At 47.6% G+C, this 16,863-nt stretch overlaps 4 protein-coding genes across 4 annotated transcripts; 2 read left to right on the forward strand and 2 right to left on the reverse strand.

Moving 5' to 3' along the window:
* Positions 1–803: 803 nt before the first annotated feature.
* GGS22DRAFT_159453 (SEN1 N terminal-domain-containing protein) lies at positions 804–7,931 on the forward strand. Its single transcript, XM_047960792.1, has 4 exons — positions 804–4,921; positions 4,979–6,881; positions 6,939–7,094; positions 7,155–7,931. The coding sequence occupies exons 1-4, from the start codon at positions 957–959 to the stop codon at positions 7,248–7,250; spliced, it is 6,120 nt and encodes a 2,039-aa protein (XP_047819790.1). The 5' UTR covers positions 804–956; the 3' UTR covers positions 7,251–7,931.
* Positions 7,932–8,399: 468 nt separating this feature from the next.
* Positions 8,400–11,864, reverse strand: GGS22DRAFT_121994 (uncharacterized protein). Its single transcript, XM_047958248.1, has one exon. It carries the CDS (start codon positions 11,404–11,406, stop codon positions 8,815–8,817), a length of 2,592 nt encoding a protein of 863 aa, XP_047819791.1. The 5' UTR covers positions 11,407–11,864; the 3' UTR covers positions 8,400–8,814.
* A 1,656-nt stretch (positions 11,865–13,520) lies between these two features.
* Positions 13,521–14,847, forward strand: GGS22DRAFT_122011 (NAD(P)-binding protein). Its single transcript, XM_047958249.1, has one exon. It carries the CDS (start codon positions 13,779–13,781, stop codon positions 14,664–14,666), a length of 888 nt encoding a protein of 295 aa, XP_047819792.1. The 5' UTR covers positions 13,521–13,778; the 3' UTR covers positions 14,667–14,847.
* Positions 14,847–16,425, reverse strand: GGS22DRAFT_122019 (uncharacterized protein). The gene is made up of 2 exons (XM_047958250.1): positions 16,254–16,425; positions 14,847–16,116 (listed from the first exon to the last, which is right to left on the reverse strand). The coding sequence occupies exons 1-2, from the start codon at positions 16,323–16,325 to the stop codon at positions 15,028–15,030; spliced, it is 1,161 nt and encodes a 386-aa protein (XP_047819793.1). The 5' UTR covers positions 16,326–16,425; the 3' UTR covers positions 14,847–15,027.
* Positions 16,426–16,863: the final 438 nt, after the last annotated feature.

Here is a 16,863-nt window from a genome sequence, read left to right on the forward strand (position 1 = left end):
TGACCTGAGATAAAATAAAAACTGCGATGCTTTTTAACTTTTTAACTTGTACTATCTTGCACCCGCTTGTTTTTGCTTTTACTCGACTATACGCCTCCGTGTCGGTGCTTTCTATATGTTTCACTTCTACTGTAAGCTCCCGCCCTCTTTATCGTATACCTAGCACGCTATAGGCGGGACTTGCCTGTTCTTTTTACTCTTTAACGGTTTCATATTATACATACTAGTCATTAAGTAAACAATTATACGCTTCCGAATTCGAAGTAATCGAATTGGAATGATAATAGACCTATGGAAATAAATTATTTGCGAAATTTCTACCAACTTCCTCTTCTACACTTCCACTTCTACACTTCCAATCGGAGGGATTACGCCAAGCCTCCAAAGCTCAACCCTGGAACCTATTACCTCATCACACTGCACAGAACCTTGCCAGGCGAAGCAATTAAAGTATTATCGATAAGAAAGCACTGTAAGTACTGTACCTAGTAGTTTGGCACGTTCCTCGAAACTTCACGCGCCGCGCCATGAGCAATTCACTTTAACATTACCTACACATCTCCAGGACTGTCAAACTTTCCCACTTCACTTTTGACAGCTCCTAATTCCTCCCCATTCTCAATATCTACTGTTGCGTATGGTTCTGACTTATTGTGTAGCAGAGAGAAGAGAAGAGAAATTCCATTTCGCAAACCCTCGCAAACCCTCGCAAACCCTCGCGTTGGAATTTGCATGCCATCAATACCTTTCCCCCTCTTGAACGTCCCTGACCATTTCTGGTGGTGAATGTACTTTCCAACTGAGATAATCAGAGTGGCTTAAGATTAGATTTTCTAAATTCACACTCAAACCTCGATACAAATCTTAGAACCTGAACCTAAATCTGAACCCGACCTTCAATCCCCCATTACAACATCGAATTACGATCCGGGACGACATGCCTGACGCAAGTCAACATGTCTGTCAATCAATTACTCGAGAGTGCTTTTAGTAAGCTCCGAGAGTTCCCACAAGAATCACATCTATGCTGTCCACGCATATCCGAAGAGGATGACGAGATCTACGAGGACGTTGACGCTCCTAGCAAAATCACCATCGCCGAAAAGGAAGAGAGAATCCAACAAGGCAAGGAGAGATTGAATCAGACATACATCTGTTCATTAATATTGGGCCTCGAAGAAGAATTGGCAGGGAACTTAGGTCCTGAATTTGGAGAGCGGACAAATGTTTTCCTCAAGTCATGCGCGACATGCGTGCGTAACTGGCACAAGGGACGTAAACCCTTCCTAAAAGACATCGGCCAAATATACGACGACAGTGTAGTCGCCGAGATGGAGGATCGTCTGAATCAATTCGATTTCGTCCGCATCACCAAAGGTCTTGAGGGTGCTGCTGAATTCATCAATGCACACAACGGTGTAGCTGGACAGAGCACCTTTCTTAAGGAAGATCGGGAAGATCTACTCATCGCGCTCTACGAAGCTATCTGCTGTATGCCATACTTGAGTTTGCCGGAAAACCGAAAAGAGTTCAACTTCGTATTCGAGGCTATACAGAAGAGAAAGATTCTTAAACTAGACGAGATCCTTCCGACTATGACTTTTTTCCTATTCGACCCCAACGAAACTCGCAACCGATTCGCTGTCCACACATTCTCTCGACATCCCTCTGTTACCGAAGAGGACTTTGAGTGGGCAATCAACGACAACCTCGCAAACGCTATTGTGGGAGCTAATGACTCCTCAGCGTCTCCTGAGTTCCTCCTTCGCTTCTGGCAAGGATTTCTTCATATTCTGGACGTGCTTGATGAGAAGCTCGTCATTCATTCCCTTCGAGCCATGACCGGCCAGCCGAGCATATATGATTTGCTGCTTGCCCAAATCCCTCGAATAAATTCCGTCCCCATTTTGAAGTTACTTCTCAAGGCATTTTGCGCGCTGATACGAAAGTCTTCCAAGGCGTTCTGGGATGCATATAGTCATTGCTCTCACATATCAGTTGCCGAACAAATATTGGGTAGCCCAGCCTTTAAGTCACTTCTTTTGCAATCGGGAGAGCCTGATATGTCCGAGGGTCCAACGGCCATCTCTTGGGTAAAGCCATTCGTAGAATCAATTCCTACCCATCAGAAGAGTGATGTCTGTGATTCACTTTTGCACCACTTCCTGCAAAGATACGCACAGGATCCTACCATGACATCGGGAGGCAAGCTCGCTTGTACTCTTGCTGCGGTTGAGATTCTCTCCTCCACCCTAGGAACTTTCGCCTCCCCAAGTTACAAGCTTCACATATCATCCTCGACCATTCATACCAATACGGTCTTGAATCTAACATTAAAGTATAAAGACTTGATCATACAGCTTGCCCAACTTCCATCCAACGACCAACAGAATGCTGCTATGTCACATGCTGGTTTATCCGTAATAAAACACGCTCTAACTTTGGATTCTCGCATCACCGTCGAGGAGTTTAGCGCACTCCAGAGCAGTGATAGCTACGTCCAACGAGAGGTAAAACGGAACTCGCCTGGTCTTTGGGAAGCATTCTTGGAGATCCTCCAGCCCGGTGCAGATGAACTTGCCCAGATCATGCTAGTTGCCGCCAGCCCTCTAATTGCCGTAGAGATCTTTCGACCGGTGAAGAGACAGACTTTATCGCCGACGAAGAAGGAATTCAACATTGATTTTCAGAAAACAGCTGAGTTGATAGGCCGGATGATTGAAAGGCTAGCCGACTTTAGCGAGCCTGCTCTACGACAGCTCTGTTCCGATCCTTCGACAATATCCCCTATTATGGCGACTCTTGTGCATGGCGAGCAGGACATCAATCAGGCCGGGGCATCCTTCATCAAGACGGTAACGAATGAGATGAGGAGAACCGACGCCGTACTCAGACTACTAGAAAGCTACTTCACCCATGTCTTATCTTCTTATACCTCTATTGTCACTGAAATTACCGAGAGGATGTCTCTCTGGTCGCCACAATTTAATGTCATCCGATATTCAAGAGATATTCTCAGCAGTCTCTGCGATCCGACGTCTGGTATACTTCGATCGAAAGATCTGAATGGCAGAGAGCGTGAAGTACTGCGTGCTTGGTGGACCGCACAATGGATCTTTATCGACAACGCATTTACCCAGACAGAGGATTGGAGTCGCTTAATTGATATGGAAACCATGAAGAATTTTTGTCGAGAAGCGATGGAGTTTGCCGAAGCTCTTTTGGCTCAAGATGGTCTCCTCGCCTCTGCACTGAGCTCAGAATCTGCGCATTCTTCTTCGGTCGAGAATGGCGAACAACCCGAGAAGCAAGCTATGAGAGATATTCTCGAACACCCGCGAAAGTATTCCTTCGGACTTTGCAAGATGCTTCGCTTAAAGGATCTATATCTTGTTACGGTAATCGTCAACGTGCTCGGAAAGCTCCTGAGACGTCTGGTAGAGTTCGATATCGAGCTCCCCTCGCAGGCTCTGACGTTCGTCAAGAACACCTGCATTAAGAACAAGGATGGGCGATACAATACCTCGACAAACATGAATGATCGCCAACGTGCTGAATTATTACGAGCTTTGGGCGAAGATGCTCGAGATGAAGTCGAGATCATTTCAGTAAAGAAGGCCGAGCCACTTAAACGACAGACTAGGCTTGATGCCTGGTCGTCATCGGTCGATGACACTTCAAGTACACCGAGTGCACCTGGCGCGTCTCGAAAGGAGAAGATACCAGTAAGGTCAAGCAAGGATGATTTGCGTGATGTGCTAAAGACTTCCTCTTCGGATAAGACTAAGTCTGCTTTGGACATAATGAGATCCCGCCAAGCAGAACGAAAACCCGCACCACCTGTAGTTAATGTAGCATCTATTCGTGAAAAACGTCAGAAGGAAGCCGAGGAGAAGCGAAAGCGAGATGCAGAAGCCATTTCCAGGGCAAAAGCTCTTAGGCAACCTAAACCGCTTGTCAGCGGCGAGGGTTCTGGCCTTCAGGGACTTTCTGGCGCCCATGGCAAAGATCATGCACCACAGAAGAGCGAGATCATGGTCAATTCCTCTTCGGAAGATGAAGATGATTCAGACGGTGACGCCGAGTTTTTAGCCCGATCTGCTGCTGGGAAGAAAGGGTCGAAGGGCGGACAATTCGCGAGGCCTAATGTGCCTTTACCAGTGAAAAAGGTGAAGATCATACGTTCTGCAAAGGATATGCGAGCCCGACTTATCCCTCCGATGGACATCCTTCACCAGGCTATTCTCGAATGGGATATCTTCCATGAAGGCAATGACCCACCTAATGGCATAATATGTTCTAAGGTTTCTAACGCCTATGGAGATCCACTTGAGTATAGGAACACATTCATGCCGCTTCTAATTAATGAGGCTTGGAGGTCCTTTGTGACGGCTAAAGATGAGTCGACATCGAAGCCGTTTGGTATCAAGATTGTTAACCGGATGAACGTTGATAAGTTCGTCGAGGTTAGTACAGCCATGCCTATTAATGAAAATAAGGACAGGTTCCTCTCAGAAGGAGACATTGTCCTATTTTCACAGGCTGCGAATCCGTTGGAAGCTACGGAGGACTTACATTGTCTTGCTCGTATCTGGCGTGTCCAGTTCAAGAATGGCAATCTAGAAGTGCAATTCCGCTTAAGTGGTCGGGCTGGACCTATATTATCTACATTGACGCCTAAGTCCGAGCTTTATGCCGTAAAGATTACTAACATGACTACCATCGAACGTGAATACGCCTCGTTGGAGAGTCTGAAGTACTACGACTTGATGCCTGAAGTTCTAGAGGCTAAACCGTCTCCTATGCTTAAGTTTAGTCAAGAAGCCGTTGAAAAGGTCATGGAAAACTATCAACTCAATCCTGGTCAGGCAAAGGCGATTCTAAATGCGAAGGAGAATGATGCATTTACTCTAGTTCAAGGGTGAGTACCGATCATTAGCAGGTAAAACTTGAAGAAATATTGACTAATTGATTACAGGCCCCCTGGAACAGGCAAGACGAAAACGATCGTAGCAATGGTCGGAGCCTTACTCACAGGCAATTTCCCTACAAATACGGGCACAGCTATCAAACGACCTACTGGGCCGGGTTCAGCGGCCGGTAAAGCGTTAGCCAAGAAATTGTTAGTTTGCGCGCCGAGTAACGCTGCTGTGGACGAATTAGTTCTACGACTCAAAAATGGAGTCAAGTCTACCACAGGATCTTTCCACAAGGTCAATGTGCTACGTCTCGGTCGTACTGACGCTATCAATGCTGCTGTAAGAGATGTCACATTGGACGAATTGGTCAAGGCCCGCGTGGAGGGAACTGCGGACCAGAATAAGGGTCCTAGCTCGCGAGAATTGATGCATAAGGAAGCTGGTCAAATCAAGTTGGAACTGGCTGATTTGCGACCGCAACTAGAGGCGGCGAGAACCGTCGGCGACCGTGCGCAGATAAACCAATTTCAACGAAAATTTGACGAATTGAAGCGCCGACAAGCCCAAATCGGCGCAAAGATCGACGCCGATAAAGATAGTGGAAATACGGTGGCCAGAGAGAACGAAATCCGACGACGTCAAATCCAACAGGAGATCCTTGATTCCGCTCAGGTACTATGCGCGACGCTCAGCGGTAGTGGACATGAGATGTTCAAGAATCTTTCGGTCGAATTCGAGACCGTGATCATCGACGAAGCAGCACAGTGTGTTGAACTCAGTGCGCTCATCCCATTGAAATATGGATGCTCTAAATGTATTCTTGTCGGTGATCCAAAGCAGCTTCCTCCTACTGTGTTGTCGCAATCTGCTGCGCGCTACGGTTACGACCAGAGTCTTTTCGTTCGCATGCAACGAAACCATCCTGACGACGTTCATCTCCTCGATACACAATATCGTATGCACCCAGAAATCAGCCTCTTCCCCAGCCAGGAATTCTACGAACGACGTCTCTTGGATGGCGATGACATGAGAAGACTGCGTCATCAGCCGTGGCACCAGAGTGCGTTGTTAGGTCCATATCGCTTCTTCGACGTGAAGGGAATCCAAGAGAGAGGTCGCAAAGGCCAATCGCTTGTCAACTTGGAGGAACTTAAGGTTGCTATGCAGCTGTATGATAGATTGTCGACGGATTACGCGAACATTGATTGGAAGGGAAAGATCGGTATCATCACCCCCTATAAAGCTCAATTATTCGAGCTACGAGATCAGTTCTCTCGCCGGTACGGAGAGAAGATCAAAGAGTTCATCGAATTCAACACCACGGACGCCTTCCAGGGTCGTGAGTGCGAGATCATTATATTCTCGTGTGTTCGAGCTAGTCCGACAGGTGGTATTGGTTTCATGACCGACATTCGACGTATGAACGTCGGTCTAACCCGTGCAAAGTCTTCTCTATTCATTCTTGGAGATTCAAGAGCTCTAGTCCAGGGTGAATTCTGGAACAAGCTCATCGAAGATGCCAAGACTCGAGATCGTTATACAGCTGGCGATGTCCTCTCTTTGCTAAGAAGACCCGGCGTCAAAGTGCCACCCCCTAATTTTGAAGCTCCGCCAACACCCGCTCTGCCGGCTCCCCCTCAACCTATCGAAACCTCGAATCCCACTTCGAAGCAATCTAGTCGAGCCAATAGTCACGAAGATGTAGTTATGGAAGATGCACCACCTTCGAATCGGGCACCCAAGAAGAAGCATCAGACCCCTCAACTACCGCAGACGTACACCGTCCTTGAGCGACAAAATCCCCGAGCCCCAGTCGACAACTCGGCTATGACGGGATATGGTGGATTGAATGAGAGAGGTGAAGCGGCCACCGTCAATCGTTCTTCTGAACGTCCCGTAATCCATCAATCGGGTCAAAAGCGGCCTAGAGATGGTAACGATGATGGCAAAGCGTCAAAGAGGGTAAGCTATATCAGCATGGCGAAGATTTCCGAAAATCGCTAACATTGAATGAAATAGGTTGCTAGCACGAATGTTCCTCTAAAAGCGCCACCGAGCGCACCTCGAAACATGCCGCAGCCCCAAGATCCTTCAGCCATGGCTGTTTTGGGCATTACACCCAAACCTGCTTCATCTTCTCACAACTCCCCTCCCGGGCCTTCGAATGCCCCTAGGGTATGTAACACCTTCTATGGTTAAATAATAAACTGTTCCTTTGCTAATAATTATCATTAGGGTCCGCCCGGTCCTGGATCATCTCGACCGTTACCACCGAGAAGACGACCCCCTCCTTCCGATCCCTTTATCAGACGTAGACCGAGACCACAGTAATAACCCGACGAAAGTGGAGGATCGATTTTTCGTCCCTCCGCTATCTAATGGGTGTGGATACGCTTTTTCCCTTATTACCAACAAAACACCACACAGCACATCATCCGTAATACGATGTGCTTCGTTACGGGAATGGCGTTACCGGTAGCCTCACCATTACATCGCATTTTCACGGCGCCTGGCTTTCCCCATGATACTTGTACTCCTAGATATCGCTTTCCTCTCGGCCTCTACAAAACACCACGCTTAATTAGGAACGCTTGGACGACTTTCTAGTGGCTTTGATACCCAGGTCTCGCATCTAAAGCAGTGCAGGCAGGAATGGTATTTGCTTCTTCGTAAACGGGGATGGAAAAGAACTCAATTAAAAATAGCTGGCGAGCCGAACCTCGGGCTGTCTTCTGTAGATTCTGGGCGAAAATCGTGGAATTAATTACGATCATGCCCGGTTTTAAATGGGCGATTGGCTGGGTAAGTATCCTAGTTCGTATTGCCTGGTATATTTGTGAGGTGATTCGGTGATTTGGTGGTGTGTATGTGTGTATGTGATACCTCCTATGCTTCACGTTTGGTGGTGCTCTGGTGGCTTTAGCCCGGAGATGTCCTTCTCGACGACTCTATTGAATATTCGGGTTGAGCGTCATACACCTACAGTACCTACTTTAAGGGTGCGAACTACATATCATTTTCAACCTTGCGTACCTACCCAAGATCTACCTGTTCACTATTCCTGATCTTCGCACCCATCTCCAAATACCACTATATTTGTGATATCCTACAGCGTCGACCTTAGCGGGATTCCCCCACATCCCCGCACCGCGTACCTATTGTGTGTACCCCCAACCTCCCTTTTTCGACCCTTCAGAACCTTGGAAGTTAAACCCTCGATAAAAAGAACCAGTGTATCTATGTCATCTCCGTCTATCCGTATATCTCCTTCAAAGTACAGCTCAAGGAGCCTCCCCCCGTTTCCAAGCTTCGAATCATTAAATCACCGTAGAGTAACACAGTCACAACTGCATACGGAGTTTTCCATCCACAAACATTAGTACCTATCAATACCCCTTCATTTTCCCCCGCAACCCCTCAATTCTTAACCTAGCCGTATGTTGCCTATAAGACACTGCAACTCAACTCGGCTTAGGGAAATAGTCTGTAATCTCACGAACACATCGGTGTCCATCTAGCTGCGTACCTAGGTACCTAGTTAGTGCTGGGTTTAGTGCTAGGTATGCCAAAGCCGTACACTCTAAGCCCGGAAAAGCCTCGTCCCAAATCAGGAATTAGACCTAATTAGGTACCATCTGCCTACATATCACACTTAAACATAATGCACAAGAATCCCAAAAACGCCCCCTATTAGTTTCATAAACGCCGTTCGGCGTAAATATATTACAAATATATAAGTAGGCGATGAAAGATTGTAAGTTAAATTTAAACCAGCAAGCTAAGAAAGCTAACTAAGTCCAATAGTCCTGGGTATGCCTCGTTACAACCAAAGACATAGCTGCAGCTACGGGAGAAAGGTCCAAATGGATATCAACCAACCAACCCGACAACCGAATCAGAATAAGTTAAAGATCTCAGGCTCCGAACCAGACGTCTTTCCCCCTTCGACCTCGGGCTGTCTCGCCGTCGCCTGCAACTCGCGCATGAGCGGTTCCATGACTTCGACACTATCCGCATCGATGCTCTGGTCGTTACTGCTGTCGCTGGAGTGGCCGGAACCTTGGGCAATTTGGCGAGTTTGGGATTGCAGATGTTCTTGTAACGCCTCTAGTGCCGACTTGCTAACACGTGTGCCCGTAGCATCGTTCTCTTTTCTTTCTTGAGTATCTCTTTCTCGCTCCGCTTGACGTGGATTTGGTGAGTTTTGTTTTTGAAGCTGCGTCGTCCCTCGCTCTAACCCCGTCCGCAGGATTTCACGTAAGTTGTCATAGCTACGTATAGACCTTAGGGATTGGGCGCGTCCTCGGCCAATTTCGGTGTGTTTTCGGCGCGGGCGGGAGGCAGAAGTAGTTGTATTACGAACGGTAGCACTTCGTTGTAGGGGATTTTGATGTTGATCCTGTAACAGTCTATTGAGGGTGTCCATCAAAGACACCATAGACTGCATGAGAACCTCGCCATTCCGCTCTAGCCGGTGCAGCCGTTTCTCCATATCCCTAGTACGACTCTCCTTTAACTTTTCGTATCGCCGGAGGAGCTTCTGGTGTGCTATTTTATCCTGAAGCTCTGCCTCCTCTGCCAGCCTCTGGGCGGCATACTTTTCTCTCCTTACTCTAGCTTCATTCTCTTCTCGCTCCGCCTGCTTTTCTCTTCGGCGATAATAGGCTGTACTACCTTCCCAAGGCATGGGCGATGCTATCGGGGATGGTGATGACGAACTTGTCATGGCTGGGACGCTCGCACTTCTTTGGCGACGTTTCTTGATGGCAGCTTCAGGTGACAAGTAAGGCGATTTCAGATGCATCACAGACCTGATTGGGCCGATATCCGATAGTTTAGCTGTTAAGTATGGCTTTGAAGACAGGGGGCCTATATTGTGACCAAATCGGCCGAGAACAGGAGACTCCGGCCAGTCATCGTCAACTACTACCCCCGACGTAGGAGCCTTGGTCTGACGCAACTGCGCCTTCAACTTCTCTATATCTTTCTGTTTCCGTTCCCGTACCCGATCTTTCCGACTCGAAACTACCTTGGCTACTGCGGGAGGTGATAGAATTTCTACATGGTCTGAGCTATTGGCTCTGATCGAGTTATTTGAAGGTGGTGTAGGGAAATTGAGATTCAGAGGTGACTCGGCGTCTGGATGCGAAGGTGGCCGTACAACTATGGGAACAGATTGGTATGCCGTAGCAGTCTGCGCCTTGAACAATCTAGGCGACGATTCCGTCGTTCTCAGACTCTCAGTAACCGAGCCACAAGGACCAGTTCCACGACCGTTTCCATCGCCATTATCAGAGTTGGCGGTCAGTAGCATGGGTCGGCGGCTAGCAACATTATCAATATCGCTTCTTCCAGAAAACGTCAGTGGAGCCCTTCGGCTCGAAGTTCGAACTGGCAATACCGGCGCACTCAAAGAGCTCGTCAAGAGAAAGCGCCGAGGCTTAGTAGATTTGCTAGCATCCTTTGAATCGTTCTTTGGCGTTTCATGATCTTCGTGTGTGATCGACTCGGTGGCCGGAGGCGGTTTCTTGAGTTTCTTTGGCGTAATCTCAATAACCCGAGGGACCTTTCCAAGTTCGGGTCCAATAGATTCCGATGCCTTCTTCTGATGCTCTTGTTGTAGCGCACGATCCCGCGTGGGAGACTTGGATTCCTGATCAGTGATATATGATGTCTTATTAGATATCAAAGGCGTCATCAGTGCTTGGCGAGCTATGATATTTTCTGCTTTACCCCATGTATCTAATTCTTTTCCTTTCTTAGAAGTTATCTCTTCCTGAGAAGCCTGCGAAGGCACCGTCGAAAGCAAGGAAACTTTTCTAGGGGGAGGTGCCAATTCGGTAACCCCTTCCTGTTGCGTCGCCGACTTTGTTGCGAGAGATATAGAGGACAATGATTCGTGATCTTCAGTAACGGTCTTGAGGGTATTTCTGCGAGGATCAGAGGTCGATTTACGCGATGGATTACTGACTGTCGGATATTGTAAAGGAACGGGGCTGAATGTTGAATAGTTAATCGGGATAGAAATGGCAATATATCGATGGCCGTCGATGGTTCTAGCAGAAACAGCTGAGTCTGGAAGCTTGATAAGTGGCGGTTGGCGACGTTTCCTGCGCTTCCGCTTCTTGCGAAAGACTTTGAAGACGCCCCATTTGGTATCAGTCGAAGAAATACTTGCATTGTCAGGTATTGACATGCGATTCCCTGGAGGTGGAGGCCCTTGAAGGAACTCCACGAGGTCTTTTCGGCAATCCTCGCCGGCGTTAGGACGGGCAAGCATCTTGCCAGATGGCAGAGACGAAGTCGTCTCGCGCAGCTCAGATATTTTTGTTTCTTTCGTTAGGTTGGATATAGAGCGAACGACAGATACAACAGAGGATGGGAGAGATGGTGCTGAGTCTCCATTGGTCTTGTCTTCTATGCGCACCACAATTTCCTTTTCCACCAGGATACCCAGGCTGACTGAGCTTAAGAAGATGCTATCCATAATTAAAAATGCTTAGGCGGAGACGATGGAAGGGGATAAAGTCTATTTTTCAAGTGTCTTCCATGTGTGAATGGAGACATACGCCACTTTTACTTCATCATCTCCAGCTCTGATTGTTCGTGACATGACCAGACCCAGAGCTTCGGGAGTCAGATACGACCACACTCGTCGAGCTTTCCAGCATCAGCATACGAGGGTTCCCTACAGTATTATTATGAATAGCTATCCCTCAATAAAAAGACCGATACCATAACGTATTAGATATTTCGGATATTATATGAACCCCTTGCGGGCCTTTTAAAGAGAGCAATAGAGACTTATTGGGGAATATATGCAAGTAGCTAAAAATGGCATCATAACGAAGAGGAGAACGACCCCAATTAAAAAAACGAGGCAAAGATAAACGGTCGAAGAGGTCGGTAACTAGCCGAGAAAGTTAAACATCATCTTCCATCTGAGTTAGGTATGGTAGACAGGTAAAGGTTCGACTAGCAACCTGTGATCGACACAAGCAAGTGAAGACTGACTAGCCTACCAAGGATAAGCTAGACAGCTAGGCAGCTCGGTTCACAACCAGCCAGGCACTCGACTACCGGTTGGAATCTTAAGAATCTTGGAATCTTGGAACTGTGAGTTGTCTCGAGTCAAGAGTTAGAGTCAGAGCGCTATCAGCTCTGACAGTAGCGAAGTATGTTCGTCTACTGGCTAGGTAGCTACCTAGGTAGGCGACTCGAAAAGGCCGTTGAAACATGTTCAAGAGACACGAAAACAAGGTGTGCTAGACAAATTGAGAGGTCTGTCAGTTAACTTGCTTTTCTTGCCAACATTGGACGATCGATATAGGAAAATACTCGGCCTAGTTGCCCATGACTACCAAGTACTGATCGCTACCTGAATGCGCATCAAAGGCCATTGATGTGTAGTATCAACGACCTAGGTACCTTGGTAATGGAATATTTCGAAGACTCGAAGCATTTCCAGGAGTCGAGGGTGTTTGATTACGAGTCATTGTCATGGTCGAGTTGTGAGACATTGATGTTAAAGTTTAATTCAGAGCTCCGAGGTTGTTCGCAGGGATGGAAATATACGGGGAAATAAACCTTCGATTAATACGATTACCAACCCCACTAATTGACCTTTGCTTTTATCTGCATACACTTTAACCTTCTAAAACGTTCGTATTCGTTAACTCGTTCAGCCTATTTACGCCCCTAAATGACACATCAATTCCACCTCTTTTTCAATCTTGAAAATCGTTAATTCATTTCAAAAAAATAATAATAATACGGTGACTCGTGAATATCTTAAATTTGGTGCTAGGATCTAGTTCATTCGTCGACTTCCGTGGATATGTGAAGGCTAAATATTACCTAGGTGCATTACCATGGCGTCGGAATCCCGAGAATAATAATGACCGCCTCAACGCTCCCGGAAACTTGGAGGTGTGATTTCGTTAACGAATCGTCTATGAAGATAACCGAGAGCGAGTAGGCGGCGTTATAGAAACCTCGGCCGAACATATTAAACCTACATTTCCTCTAGAGAAACTCGAAAATGGCATTATCAGCTTAGAAAGTGATCGAGTTTCTCTTCTACGCTGATGTCTCTATACTTAGCACTTAACGGAGCTCCGGCTTGAAACCGCTGAGAGATCATGTTGGAGATACGCCGATCTTTCCTCATTTCTCCACGCCTCAAATTTCGCATGAGGAGGCGTGTAAATGAGAGAATATGTCTCACACGAGATTTCCATGCATATTTCAGCCTACCAATCTCGGGGAGGTTGGGTCAAAGCCTTGGACTCGAAGAGAACTCGAGAATGAATTTTGCTAAGCTCTGGCAAACAATTGCATTCTGTCCACCCTATAGAATAGTCTAGCCTCGACTTTTCTCGATCAACTGTGAATCACTAAAATGAAATACACAATATTGATTCTCATTCTACCCGGTTCATTGCAACTAAGTGCAGTTACACAGAAAACGAGTCAACTGGCTGAGATATAGAGTATAGAGGTAGTACCTAAAATGCCACTGTTGATTTTACGACAGCTTCGTACGTTCTAACATTCAAGATACCGTAAATAGTTGTATATGATTTGCAATTCTGCGGCAGGGTATTCACAGTAATAACCCTTACCCGATCGCGATATTATCAAAACTGCTTATAGATCGATAGTGATGAATCATTACCTTTGATCCATGGATTTAACCTCAAGCATCGCAGAACGTCGGAGTTTCGAGGCGTCTAGCTGAGCAGCAACATGTCTACTATGGCTTTCCGAAATGGATCACAGATAGTAAATTGTTTTCTAACAGTTATGATCGGAGCATAATGTAATATAGTAGTAAACTAGGGAAGAAAACTCACCAAAATGTCCAAACCCTGGATCCTCGTCTCCCCAGCCAGCCGCGGGATCGGACACGCCCTAACACGGCACCTCCTACGAACAACCACGGCCCCGATCCTCGCAACAGCGCGGTCCGACCTCCCCGGCGTGCGAGCCTCCATCCTAGACTCTCTCTCCTCCTCCCCATCCACCCCCCTCTCCAAAGACGAAAAAACCTCACTATCAAAACGCCTGCACCTAACCCACATCGACGTAACCCACGAACAAAGCCTAACCACCGCCTCCGCAGAAGCAGCCCAGTTATTCCCCCCCGAAACCCACCACCTACACCTCGCATTCGCGCTCCCGGGGATCCTGCACCCAGAAAAAAGCCCAGCAGACGTAGACTACGCCGCGGCGCTGCACACGCTGCAAGTGAACGTACTAGGCCCCCTCATGCTAATAAAGCACTTCGGGGACTTCCTGCCGCGAAAAAACGTCGACATATCCCCAGAGCCGTTATTCACCTCCCCACCCCAATCCCCCACCACCCCCAACGAAGACGGAGAAGCCAACAACCCCCCACCGCACGCAACCTTCCTCCTCCCCTCCGCCCGCGTGGGCTCGACAACCGACAACCGGCTGGGAGGATGGTACACGTACCGGGCGTCGAAAGCAGGCGTGACCAGTCTCGCACGCACATACGACTTATATCTCCAGAACCGGTCCGGGGGGAAGGCTATATGTATAGCGTACCACCCGGGCACGGTGAAAACGGATCTAAGCCGCGAATTTTGGGACCGGGTGCGTGCGGAGAAGTTATTCACGCCGGAGTATGCGGCGGAGCGGATGGTGGAGGTGGTGAGGACGAGGCGGGCTGGGGAGCATCGGGGGCGGTGTTGGGATTGGAGGGGGGTGGAGGTGTTGCCTTGAAGGAGGGGTGGTGAGGAGAAGGAGAATATCCTGAAGCTCGCTATGAAACTACTTCAAGTCCTGAACAAGGAAGTAAAATAGCTATGTGCCATATAACGTAAAACAAGAAAATGGCCCTTATTTCTCCTAAAGGATTCGGATCCGGTTAGAGCAAAACGCCTTTCCAACTCATCCATATATTACTAGAGTTATACGAATAAACGTGACTGCAAGACGTCAATGTGACACATTCCCGCATCCCTACTGTACACAGGTATATTAATAGCCCAAGCTGACAACTGCCATTTTTATTACCTGGCCGGGTATTTTGGAAACCTCTGAAAACTCCATGCTAGTGAGCACTTCGGATCGTAGACCGTATTTATAGCGCTACATCTTGGAAGGACGCCCCATCACCGGGGGAAGGCTCAGGTTTACCCTCCGAATTTGCCTCCTCTTCCGAATCCTCGGCAGTCTCTTTGTCGGGCGATGGTTGTTCACGGCTAGGCCGCAGAGCGACTTTCTGAGTATCCTTATCTTCGAGCCTCACTTTCTGTTCGTCCGTAGCCCTTGCTTTTTCATCATCTCCTGTGCCCTCCTCGTCTTCTTCATCATCCTCACCGCTGCTCTCTTCCTCTTTGTTCTCTTCTTTTTTCGTTTCGACTTCTTTACTCTCTCTAGACTGGCTTGGGGTCTGTGGGAGATCCTTCTGGCTTTGTTGAGCCGGTGTAGGAGGCGATGCCGTCCTCTGTGCTTCCTCGAGGCCTTGGATATTCGCCCTTGGCGCATCCAAGTAAAATTTGGTGACGCCTAGGATACGGCCATTCTTCTCACATGCCTCAACCCACTCGGGTCGCACGACAGGGATATTCATCTCAACTGCCTTCTCCCAAGGTACACCACGACCTTCAGTGGTAACGAAGTGTGTAGTGTCGATGCGCACACCATCGACGATCTTAGCGCCGATGCGCTCGACAGCCTTTGCGAGCTCTTCGCGCGTGGAGGGCGGAAGAATGCCGGTGGTAATAGTGACACCACTCAAATCGGTCATCTTGTGAGTGCGGACGACAACCTGCTTGCTAGCAAATGTGCCGGCGGTGGTGCGTAGGACTAGGTGGAATGAATATTCGGTATCGACTGCAAGACCACTGATCTTAGTGCTATGCATATGAAGAGGTCGAGGGATGTTGCCAGCCTTTTGGCCATTGCGGTAGAGGGAAAGGGAGATGAGGTCGGCGGTAGCGAGTTCGATAGGGTCCCATTCAAGGACTACTGAAGTCTGAGTAGCATTTCTGCAACGAAGGGCAGGTGTGCTAGGCTGCGAAGCGCCAAAAGAGGAAAATATTTGATCTTGGAGGGCGGAGAACCGTGCTTCTGCTTTGGCTTCGGACTCGTTGTTGCGAGAGACAGTAATATCGACTATAGAGCCCGAGATAATGTTGGGAGGCAAGAGAATAGAAGGAAATTCGATCTAGATTTGCACATTAGACTCGTCACTGGCTAATTGGCCACTATAAAGTACGTAGGGAGCATCTCGCGCCTGTGCGATGGATTGCGACAACTTCCAGATAATGGTGGATGATGAGATCAGATAGAATAACGACATACCAAACGTTTATCGGGTGTTAAAAGAACAGTTACGCCGGCATCGACCTTGCCGACAGTGAGAGAGACTAGCATTGTCACCGAGGAATCAGGACACAAAAATTCGAAATAAGTTGGATGCTAGTAGCCGAATGTGAGGTTGGTTGTAGTTGATAATAAGTTAGAGATCTGTACCTATCGTTTAATAAATTTGGGGCGGCGATTCGATTTCGCGTCTCAGGAAATTATCCCACGTGTTACGTATCGAATCTGCGCATCTACCCAAGGAAGCGTCGACACTAGACACTTTTACCACCCCGCAAACTCTCATGCAAATAATAATGTACCTAAATGTACAATGTATAATAAACCATAAAACAGATGATCTTAGGTATAATATCTCTTAAACCAAGGAAACTGCATTTTAAAAAGGACAATCGAGTGGCACCTGGCACGGTCTACTCCTAGATCAGGTACCAAGGTACGTATATTGATGTCGTGCCATCCAATCGCTATAACACCACTAGGCAGTTTTCGTCTCTGGTTTTATATTTATTTCAATGTTCTATAACATACCTAACATTGCATCTTCCCCTATTTCCATATGATATACGTATTACATGTATATGGGTAT

This window comes from Annulohypoxylon maeteangense (assembly GCF_022496945.1).
Source record: "Annulohypoxylon maeteangense strain CBS 123835 unplaced genomic scaffold GGS22scaffold_6, whole genome shotgun sequence".
NCBI classification, from domain to species: domain Eukaryota; kingdom Fungi; phylum Ascomycota; class Sordariomycetes; order Xylariales; family Hypoxylaceae; genus Annulohypoxylon; species Annulohypoxylon maeteangense.